Raw genomic sequence first — 12,509 nt, 5'->3', positions numbered from 1 at the left:
ATGTGTAATATCCCACTGACAACCAAATCATTTTCACACATTAATTTTCACAGCAACAAAATACTTCAAAGTATAACTATTTTTGAGGGATTATGAGAAAAGCAAATTTATTAAAAATATTCATTCAATAATTGCAGCATAATATTGCCTATATGGTATCCTACAATTGAAGCCAGCTTTCACTCATGCTGATAAGTTCAAGATTTTGCCTGGGAAAGTTCAACCAATATAATCAGGCAATACCCTGTACTATAAACCACAAAACCATTCCCCTTTTTGTATCTAATTTCTGTCTATTATGGTGTAAAGATAAGAGTTAAAAAGATTTGTTTGATGGACATTAATGTAACAGTGCCACGCATTCAGCTTTTTAAAAAGGTAGTGTAATTCTTAAACAGCAATATATTTTAAAAAGGGAGATGTTCAGAGAAAGATTTCCATCTTAACCTCTTGTTTAAAAATTACATTTAACATAGGACATGGGTTAGAAAGGCTTCACAGCCGCCCAGGGAAGCCCCCTTTGTTCATTCATAGGAAGGAGGGCTTACTTATTTAAGTGCCTGACTAAGGAAAGCTATAACCTGTGGCTTGTAAGGATTGGGACTGAGAGGCAAGGAAAGCGAGTTAACAAGGCAAATTTCTTGGGCCAATGTCATTTATTAATGGCAAGGATATATGGCAATGTGTTCAATTTTAGCTAGGCAATGCAAACAAGAAACACATGTACGTAATTAATAAAAGATATGAAGACTTGGTGTTGGGACGTATAGAATTTGTTCAATCTGTGTACTAAGCTAAAGACTTCAGCAGGTTTGAATTCTCGGGTGAAAACACTGTCAATTTATGCTTAATAAATCTTTGATATCTGATATTCAATTCTGTTAAATCTTTCTTATATATACTAATTGTTCAGGGTGCAGGGTTCACACCCAATCATTGCATTGCAATTAGAATCCAACGTGAGAAACCACTGAGAAATTGAAAATGAACAGCTTTCTGGTAGTTAATAGTCATTTCTGTGTTTGTTAATACTAGTGTTGGTTTCTCTAGATTTCTGACTGTTGCGGAGAGAAGTGTGGACAGTTGCATGTGGAATTGCCAACATCCTCAAGAACACTCCACGTCATATATCTTAAATATAAAATTACTTCACTTAAAATGTTTCAATGTTACGTTATTCTGGTAACTCCAACAATCATGTCATACTTAAAGTTGTTTCATTTCGAAGAATAACTTCAGGACTGAAATGGTATCAGCAGAGATTAGACAACTAACTAGAAAATGTATTTGCCAAGAACATACATGTGTTTCTTTGGTTTTCACTGTTTTAGACAACATCCTAGTAGGAATGTTCTCTCACTCGACTCAAGCTCCTTATTAGGAAGACACAAATCTTTGGAAACCATGCTACATGTCAAATGGCTAAATTTGAAGCAGCAAACTAGCTCTACCCATTTTATCTCTGATAATACAAGAATTCAGAGTCAAATATGGATGGAATATTCTGATCTATTTCTTTCCGAAAGAAGACATTTTGATTTAAAAATCGTTATAATTTTAAGGATAATTATCTACCAGCTGCATTCAAATTAGAAAATAACACAAGAACTTACATAATTATATTGTTATATGTGTGAATTTCAATTCCCTCATAAGTATTCCAGAGAAAATATAAATCTTAATTTTTTTTAATTGATTAAATGCTTGATTAATGTTTCACTCTCTACATTAATTGTTGGTGTATGTTTTGACTGTCATTCATATTTTTTAATATTTTTAAAGTTAGCACAAGATTACTTTTTTTTTGTTTTAGCTCAGTCTTTGCATATCCCCAGATTTCCTCAAAATGCCCCATCGATGGTTCTTTAGATATCAGAAAACACTCAATGTCTTGCTTTTGAGATCATTACCTTTGTTTTGAAGCAGTGAACACTGCCTTATTGCTAATTGTTTATTCAAGATCAATAAACTCCAAATGAGGAACAATTAAACTATAAAATAAAATTGAGTACCTTGCTCTGTTAGCTTCTCGTGTCACATCCCATGCCCAAGTGATAAAATTTTGACTGAGGTAGGAGACAATAGATTCAGCACACAGTAGTTGGGAACAGAATACGTTTGTAAGAACACTGTCATCATGATGGAGGTAGATGGCAAGCAGCTTTCTCTGATAAAAGAAGGTATAGATTATTAATCTTATAACTGTAATCAAAACTTACTCTCCACTGTAAATGACAGGAGATTTCAGAAATATTTAACATGTCAGGCAGCATTGATGGAACGAGAAGCAGTAAACATTTCAAGTTGATAACTTTCAAAGAAGTATTAATTTCAGGGATGGGGAAAAGAGAACAAGAAGTTACATGATGAGGTGGAATGCGGGAGATTCTAAACTGCAAAAGGGATGAAACTGCAGGCAGAAAACAAATAATAGTACAAACAAAGGGAACAAAGACACAGCGAACAAAGGTTATAAATTCAGTGGACGAGGTGGCACTACTCCTCAGTGTAATATTGAACTTCACTGGAGCATTATGGAGGCTGAGAACAGACGGAACATCCTTCTCAAAGTAATCAAAGTGCTGTCTATACGGAGTTTGTACGTTCTCCCCATGACCGCTTGGGATTCCTCTGGGTGCTCCGGTTTCATCTCACATCTCAAAGACATGCAGGTTTGTAGGTTAGTTGGCTGCTGTAAATTGTCCCCAGTGTCTAAGATAAAACTAATGGATAAGCGATCGCTGATTGGCACGGATTCGGTAGGCCGAAGGATCCGTTTCTACGCTGTATCTCTAAACTAAACTAAAATTAAATAATCGTAATTTAGAGATTAGGTTTAGATTTATTATTATCACATGTACCAAGGTACAGTGGAAAGCTTTGTATTGCATGCTATCCAATTAGATCAGATAGACCATTTATAGATACACTCAGTTCAAACTCAAGTTCAATAGAGAGAGCAAAGGGGAATATACTGAGTACAGAATACAATTCCCAGCATTATAGTGCGTGAGTTCCTTAGACAAAGTCAAATGCTCAATGCGGAAGAGGCTAATCGAACAGAAACCTAGTTTATAGAAGGACACATGGATCACATTATGACCAGCAAATACAATATACCAAAAAGAAAGATATAAGCAAGCTGCTGTTGTGTGTGGAAATTCTTTGCGGCTATGGATGATGTGGCAGGAGATGTTCGCATTCCGTTGGTAGCATAAGAAATTGTCATGGCTCGGCTGCTGGTGTTAACAGAAAAATGCACCATCTCATCCCAAAGTTAACAGACGTTTTAATAGTGAAAGTAAAGAGGGAGGATTATGTGTTAAGGTGGTGGGATCTATAGTATCCTAATGTGAAAGCTAATGGAATGAAAAGTAGGCAAGAATAACGGAGATCTAACCCTGGTCCTGTGAGAGAAATGGGGGAGTAAAGGGGTGTGCAGGAAATGGAATAGTCACGGCGTCCAGCGACTATAATGGAGGGGAACACTTTTGAGAAACAATTTTATGACAGTCGGTACTGCCACATCACGAAATAGAGAAATCAGAAGAATTTGGGAACCAAATGTCATATCGCCAACTTTTCTGACTTTTCCAAACTCGTAGGGGTGGTGACTACAGAGGTGGGTGCAAGGAGATTCAAAGTAATATGCATGAGCTGCACGAGTGCATGACAGATGAAATATAAAAGGTAAAAATGTGAGCTCATTCATTCGATACAAGATAGAAAACCTGAGACTGCACGATGAGCTTCTTCCCCACAGCCATCAGGCTATTAAACTCAGGTAAAAATGTGAGTTGCACTTTATCATTCGATACATGTAGAAACATAGAAAATAGGTGCACTGAGTAGGTTCATTCGGCTACCTTCGAGCCTGGCACCGCCATTCAATTTGATTGTCCTATGGCACATGACATCTCTCTTCAGTATCCTGTAGGTGCTAGGCCATTCTCTCCCTTCGAGCCTGCCCCTGATCCTTTATGCCACAAGGGCTGATCATCCACTCTATCCTACTTGCCTTCTCTCCATAAATTTAGCCACAGGCCACATGAACTGGCCTCTTACTACCAATGAACTGGCCTCAACTACCTTCTGCGGCAGATAATTCCAGAGATTCACCACTCTCTGTGTAAAAAATGTTTTCCTCTTCTCGGTCCTAAAAGATTTCCCCCTTATCCTTAAACTGTGACCCATTGTTCTGGATACACAAAACAAATAGCGGATTTTATTTTAAATTAGAGAAATTGGGGAAGTATTGATGTTCAAAGGGTTTCAGGTGCATGCGTACACAACTTTTCGAAAGTTCATTATGAAGGGCCCTGGCAGGACTGCAACTGGAATATAGTGTACACTGTTGGTCTTCTTAAAGGTAGCATAGCAAAGATTCACAAGACTGATTTGAAAATCAAATAGACATTTTCTAGTATTTTTCTTTTTTTCAATTCCAGCACCCACACTATTTTACCATTGCACTGCAATATCTGTTGTGACATCATACAAGACTGTTTATGGCTCCTTCATTAATGAACATGATACAGCATATCCCAACTGTAACAAAGAATATTATAAAGCTTCCTGATACATTATATAAGAGTGTTTGTGTATATCATCTTTCAAAAAATATATAAAGAGATGAAGTTTAACAAAAAAAATTACAACACAGACTATCAAAAGCAACCTTTGAGTAATATCATTTTCAGTGCAGTTTCTTTCCAAATTAAAGTTTCTGATAATTCTGATAGTTTAAATGGTTCATAAATTCGGCATCTTATTTCATATATTATGGGGAAATCCTCATATAGCTGGCTATATCGTAATTTCCTTAATTTTAAAAGGTAAGGATAGCCCTCAAACTGAGATGTAGGAAATAGATATTTGTCTTATTTTATGCAGCGATTTGTTCAGTTTCTCTTGAAAATTGGATATTAATATTTAATTTTATGATGGAATATTGAGAAATGTGTAATTAGTTTGCTGAGAAATATTATGCCTGAACCAGGCTTATACTTGGATCAAGATTTTTTTAAACTGCAGACTAATTTTGCTAATTAGCAAATCTTTATATCATAACCTGTTTAAGTCAATCATTGATCAGTTTAATGTCAACAAAAATAGTGATTCAATTTCTAAATAAGGGTTTCTGATGCATTTAAAATATATCAAGAACATTTACTGAATAAGATTATATTTAACAGTAACAATTGACTATGATTATTGTGAATACAAGTGTTATAATAGTTTTCTGCATTATCTGATGAAAAATTGATCTTTACAAGGGATATCCAAAAGTAAGAATGTGGAAACAAAGAAATGCAGATAGTGGTTAATATACAAAAGGACACAAAGTGCTGAAGTAATGCAGCAGGTCAGGCAGTATCGCCAGAGAGCATGGGTGGATAGGTGACATTTTGTGTCAAGACCTTTTCTACAGACTGATTGTAAGGGGGGGGGGTAGAATGCTGGAAAAGGGCAGGACAAAGGATGGCAGGTTTTACCACTGGCGAGGGGGATTTCTTGACAGCAAATGGTTGGAATAAATGCCAGGTATATGAACAATAGGTGTGAGACAGGTTTGAAGAGTTGTGGATTGAGAAGCCAGCGGGAGGAACGTAGCTGGGATCAGGTGGGGGTTGGGGGAGAGAAATTGGTAGGCGTCCAGGTGGAGCACAGGGGCAGGATGAGAAAGAGAGTGGATGGTGGTGTGGGGGAGTAAAGGAGGGTGGGGTCGGGGGGGGGGGGGGGGGGGGGGGGGGGGGGGAGTAAGGTAGTTAACATACAGCAATCAATTTTCGTAAAGTTGAGTTGGTTGTTAAAATATCAAATCTCTCCTGGTTTTCATCAAATTGTGTCAAAGAATATTTTCTGGGTAGGCTGAGGCTCAAATTGATGTCTCACCCAAAAGACAACGTTCATCACTTTAACGCTTCTCCACTTTCTACTTCTACACTTCTAATGTAGTGCTAGACAGTGTTAAGGGCTCAACATTTGAAATATGGGTTGAACCCACACCTTTTGACCCAGGATTGCAAGACAACCAGTGAGCCAGGGTTAAGAACAATCATGCATTTACTACAGAGTAATAATTTAAATAAAATGGAACATAAATTAAACACCGTAATTTTTATTGTATAAAACCATATTGCAAATCTGTCTTTTTTTGTTGTCAGCAATAACACAAATATCCACTTGTAAGTAACTACATAAATGTGAAGAAAGGCACTGTAATGCAAATTTTTGTCCATTAAATCTTCCAGTGTAAATACAAAACCATTTGACAAAATAAAAATTTGGAATCTTTTTTACTGCTGAAACAATATCTAATTAGGATATAACCACCACATTGATGGCCTTGTGGTCTTTAATTAAAAGGGGGAGAAGATGAGCCACAGTCTGTTCTGTACTTCATCCATTCTACATTTCAATGCCCAGTCTGCAATATCCAGGTTACTCCACTAGAATCCCTGCTATTGTATGAAGGTTGTTAGAGAAGGAGGGCAAGGCTATGTTTACTCAATGATTAGGCTTCAGAATAAGCTTCTAGCTCCTAGAGAGACAGCTACCCACTCATTCATTGGGCCAATTCAAAAGCCTTGAGAGATTAAACAGCCACACTGAGCAGGCAACCAAATACAGGCAGAGAAAAAGAAATAAAATTCTTTAAAAACTCTTAGATGACTTCATTATTCTCCGCATACGAAACTTTAAGACAGTGTTTAGTTAGTGAAAAACCCACATTGACCTCGTCTAAACCTTTAATCTGTTCTTTGTAGCACCGTTGCTTTGTGGCAAGCGGATGGTTTTCTTTTTCTCCTTTCACCATAAGCTATTAGAAAAGGTCTTGTGAAACTGTCACACAACTTAAAGATATATTCTCATTTCAGCTTCCCACCCATCAAGCACTTCTCAAGAAAGAGAAAACACAGTGCTTACTGATGCCACACTTCGGACAATCCCATTGCATTTTTACTACCAGTTATGGATAAACTTAAAAGATCTGGTTCAAGATCTTTTTCCTTTGAATAGAGTAGGCTGGGTTCAGTTATATTAGAAGATTTACTTCATTGTAATATTCACAGGGTGCAATGGAATTCATTGATCATGTCAAGCTCTCAGAGTAAACAATCAACACACAATGATAAATACAACAATAAATATGACACGATCAAAACAGTAGAATGATACAAGATTGTAGTCCAAAATCCAAGTGGTGCAAAAGAATATCAAAATATAACAGAGGTGGTAAATTTAGTCAAAAAGAGATGATAGGTCAGTGAGCCCCACACCAATAGTTGGGAAGCTACTGAAGACTATTCTTAGGGACGAGAAATCACTTGCATTTAGTAAAGAATGGGCTAATTAGGGAAATCAACATTGCTTTGTCTTGGGCAGGACACTTCTAGATTTTTTTGAGGATGTGACATAAACTTAAGTCAAGTATTTGATAAGTATTTGACATAAACTTAAGTGAAATATTTGACATGGTAACCTACTCCAGAAGATTAAGATGCATAGGATATATGGTGGCATGGCAATTTGATTTCAGAACTGGTTTACTCATGGAAGACAAGAGGGTAGTGGTGCAGTGATGTATTTCTGGCTAGGGATCTGTGACCAGTGATGTTCCACATGGAACATTGCTGGGGCCTCTGTTATATGTGATATAGGAATATAACTTGGATGAAATTATAAATGGGTTGGTTGGCAAGTTTTTTGACAAAACAAAAATTGCTGGATTTGTGGAGTGAAAATGACGGTCAAAGGGTATTGCAGGATCAGTTACAGATATGGACAGTATATGGCAAATGGCGTTTATTCCGAGCAGTATGAGGTGTTGCACATTGGGAGGTCAGATGTAAGGTAAAGTATGAAGTAAAGTTGATTTAAGAGTTAAGGGACAGTTTAGGGGTAACATGAGGGGGGAACTTCTTTACTCAGAGAGTGGTAGCTGTGTGGAATGAGCTTCCAGTGGAAGTGGTGGAGGCAGGTTCGATTTTATCATTTAAAAATAAATTGGATAAGTATATGGACGGGATAGGAATGGAGGTTTATGGTCTGAGTGCAGGTAGATGGGACTAGGTGAGAGTAAGTGTTCGGCACGGACTAGAAGGGCCAAGATTACCTGTTTCTGTGCTGTAATTGTTATATGTTATATGTTACAGTTACAGACAGGACACTTAACAGCATTGATGTTCAGAGGGATCTTAGGGTCCAAGCCCCATAGCTCCCTGAAAGTAGCAAAATAAGTTGATTGAGTGGGAAAGAAGGTACATGGCACGCTTGATGGAGTATTATGTACAAGAATCAGGAGGTCATGTTGTAGCTTCATAAAACTTTGGTTTGGTTGCAATTGGAGTTTTGTGTGCAGTTTTGGTTGCCCCGATTGTAGGTGGTTTCTGGAAGCTTTGGAGTTGATTCATAACAGGTAGTCGTTTTTAGTTCTATCAAAAATCTTTAATTTTCAATATTGTTAATATAATGAATATTTCGCCATTCATTTCTTCAACCTCTCCATGATTTGGATCCTACTATGATGAGGGATAAATGAAGCAATGCTAAGTGTTGATGGACGTAGAATCTGGAAATAGTGATAATCCCATGGTTTTTTCTATGAGTGAAAAAAAGCTTGTGGGACAACTGTCATACGCTGCTGTCAACCTGCTCTGGAGTTAGAGAACGTAAATATTCAGTACAGTGACAGGAGAAATCAATAAAATTATATACGTTGTCCAAGACATTTTGGGCCTATAAATCATGGAAATAGAAGTATCCATTTCTGTTGTATTTCCACTTACCATTGCTTCATTTACTCTTCAACCAAATAAACCATTGTGAAATAGTCCAACCTTTAAAATTAGACCAATATGAACCAAAGAGTCCTTTGACACTTATAAGCAATAAAACTCCAATCATAATCTTACCAGCGTAGCAATAAAAACACTACCCCGAGCAGAAATCTAAAGATAACATATTATCAGGCTTATTTTCAAATTATCTTCTCTAAATTGATTTATGAATCTATCTTCTCACTTTCTCTTGGCACTGTGATGTATCAAGCTCTTATTCTTATGGCAATGTACATCTAATGCAACATTTTAAAAAATGAGAGATTTAATTTCTGAAGGAATCCTTATTCAAAAATTACCTAATCCAATCTCTCTCTGCAAAAAAACCCAGATTATCTATAAATGTCTTACAAATAGTAAAGGATGGTCTATAAACTGGCAGTTTTACAAATCTCAGATTAACTTGAACATTCCCTGGAGGATGTCTTTGAGTTATCTCTTGTACTGCTCAAAAATTAGATGAAATGCCAAGCTTACTTGCAGTTGGACAAGTCAATTGTGCTCAGTCAAAAAGACAGAATTGCAAATAATTTTCTTATACAGAAAGCCTAGCCGTGCTAGTGACATTTTCCGCACTTCCCTTTGCCCAAAGCAGTAGGATTTGATACTTTTCATGTACAAAAACTAGGAAATAAAAGTATTGTGACAAGGTCATAAATGACGTTCTTCCCCCAGTTTACACTTTTTTTACATTCAATCAAACTCCTTTTCTTATCTTTGCCTCTTTTAAGATGTTCACACAACTCCTTATCCAAGATTACACTGGTAATATTATTTGATCATCTACAATAACATATAAACAATCAAAGAACAAGCTAAATTATCAGCAATAGATATCAATTGTTCCTCTGGTCTTACGTCATTACTAGTAACACCCAGAAGTTTCACCTTATAAAAAAAAATAAAACAACTCTCATGCTAGAATCTCAACATTCCATGGCTTCAAATCTGCTTGTCAATTCAACATGCACATCCACTACTAAAAAGGCATATAGCTGTGCAATACATTATCCTTAAAGAAGTAAATTATTTCCATCTCCCAAATCATAGACAATGCTCCAAGGCAATGTGAAAAGATTTGTTTTCCATTCCTCAAAATACACTGCCATGTTTCCCAATAGCTATATGCATAATGTCAAGTAAAAGTCAAGCTTGATCTACAATGAATAATGTTTTAATTTCTTTTACTGTTAGCTGTATCAAATATTTATGCTCATGGTACTACAGCATGGAACAGGTCCTTCAGCCCAACATCACTATAGTGAACAGGATGTTTTTCCACACCAATATCATTTTTCTGCATTTGCTCCATATATTTCTAAACCCTTTCTATCCACGTACCTGTCCAAATGTGTTTAAAATGTTATAATTGTACCTCTACCACCTCCTCTAGCGGTTTGTTCCAAATATACGTGTGGAAAAACGTTAACTTTTCATCGCCTTTTTAACTTTCACCTCTCACTATAAATGGATAGCCTCATGTTTTAGATTCCCCTACCCTGGGGAAAAAACTGTGACTATATATCCTATCTATGGGGCTCATAATTTTGTAAACCTCTGAGATATCCCTTCAGCCTGCATCTCCCGAGAGAAAACAATCTCAGCCTATCCAATGGGTCATTATGTCTCAAGTCCTTCAGTCCCAGCAATATCCTACTGAATCTTTTCTGTATGCTCCCTAGATGAATCACATTCTTCTAAAAGTGTGGTGGCCAGAACTGCACCCAATACCCCGTGCAGCCTAACAAACAATTGGTACAACGGTAATATGAGATCCCAACTCCGTAATGCCTTGGCGAAGGCAGCAGGCAAATTATATACATTCACCACTGTCTACTTGTGTTAACACTTTCAGGAAACTATGCATTTCTAACCCAAGATCTCACTATTCAATAACACGCCGCAGGGACCTACCATTCACTGTGCATGCCAATTTCCCAAAGTGCATCAGTTGCCACTTGTCAAACTTAAATTCCATCTGACATACCCCTGCTCGAATTTCCAGGTGATGAATATTCTGCTGCAACCGTAGATAAACCTTCTTCACTGTCCAATGTATCATCTATTTTTGGGTCATCTGCAAATTCATCTAAATTGTTATTATATATAACAAGCAAAAGATAACTTTCAATGATCCCTGCAGCACATCACTATTCCTAGGTCTCCAATCTAAAAAGCAAATCTCCACTACCACCCTCAGTTTCCTTCTACCAAGCCAATTTTATATACAATTTGCTATCTCACCCCGAATGCCACTTATTCTCACCTTCTGGACAAACCTTGTCAAACACCATGTTGAAATCCACGTAGACAATGCTCGCCAATTAATGAATGCCTTAGTTAACCGTCATGGTCATCTCAAAATACTGAATCAAATTTGTGAGACAGTATCTCCAATGAACAAAGCCTTGCTGACTATCTATAATCAGTCTTTGCCATTCCAAATATAAATACATTTTGTCCCTCAGAATGCCTTCCAGCAATAGTCCCACCACCGATGTTAGGATCACTGGTCTGTAGTCCCTGACTTGTAGCCCTTCTTATCTAAAGGTAAATTAGCCATCGTCCAGTCTTCTGGTACCTTATCCTGGCCAATGAATGTACATAATTCTCTGTCAAATGTTGAAGGATCCCGTTATCCCACAAATGGCAAAGAAAATAATTTAAATTTTCATCTTGAGATACAGATAAAAGCTGTTTTCTGTATCATCACATAAGTATATGTGTTTGAACCTGTTCAAAGCACTATCTTGTCTGAGAAACCGCAACCATTTAATTTCAAATTTAGATTACAAAATAGCATCTCATTGCAATATAAAAAATTTAGATGCATTCATATGGAGACAATGGAATATTATATATTGTGATTTTTTAATAAACACTATAAAAATTCAATCAAAGCATTATATTTTGTGGTATTTGTTGGGTTTCAAGGATATAAGATATTTTTATTTAAAAAAAACGGATAATCTAATGAAAAAAGAAACGATAAAAAAAGGCAGTCAACTGGGCCATCACTCTAATCTGTACATAATCAGTCTAAAGCATCCTGATTAGATGAACTGTGAGCGGCATCGTGAGAAAAACTTAATCAAGTGTAGTGTTTTACTTAGCGATTAAGTATATATCAATTGATGGTATTCCAAAATCCTTAGTAATCCTGCCACTCAAATAAACATTTAATGAGTTTAGGTTCAAAAAACCTGGCAGTGGATTTGGTTAAAACACATTCAAGCACCATACATTTCCTTCCTATTGTGTGATTTTGACTTTAAAATATTTTCTTTTAATGGAAAAATTGCAGAATTTAAATCTAACTTGCAAAGAAAAAGCATTTCTGTGTTTCAAATAGTGTGAGACCAATGACATTCTATACAAACGGTCTACAGTATGTTTGTAAAGGTTTAGGTGTAATTTTCATTGTTGATAAAAATTAAACCATCCAAAGCTTAAACAAAAGTCCTTCCTACAGTTTGTTAAAAAGATTTCTGTGGAACATAGCCAATAATAAATTCATTTAAAATGAATCAACTGAATACTTGACAACTTTTGGATTAAAATGAGAGAAAGGTCATTTACGGTTAATTTCTTTATTTTAATCAAAACATTAGACAGATGATAAAGTACTTCAAAATCTGTTTAACTCCCCCTTCCTTTCCCTCTGAT

General features: G+C 36.4%; 1 protein-coding gene across 1 annotated transcript in view; it reads right to left on the bottom strand.

Annotated features, from left to right (window-relative positions):
* Window positions 1–12,509, bottom strand: part of faf1 (Fas (TNFRSF6) associated factor 1) — a 264,696-nt gene that overhangs the window by 69,375 nt on the left and 182,812 nt on the right. Inside the window, exon 13 of the mRNA XM_055641801.1 lies at window positions 2,013–2,167. Within this exon, the coding sequence (XP_055497776.1) occupies window positions 2,013–2,167 (155 nt within the window). The remainder of the gene's footprint in view (window positions 1–2,012; window positions 2,168–12,509) is intronic.

This window comes from Leucoraja erinacea, chromosome 10 (genome assembly GCF_028641065.1).
Source record: "Leucoraja erinacea ecotype New England chromosome 10, Leri_hhj_1, whole genome shotgun sequence".
Lineage (NCBI taxonomy): Eukaryota > Metazoa > Chordata > Chondrichthyes > Rajiformes > Rajidae > Leucoraja > Leucoraja erinaceus.
Note: the sequence above shows the minus strand (reverse complement) of the source record. Positions and strands in the feature narration are given on the sequence as shown.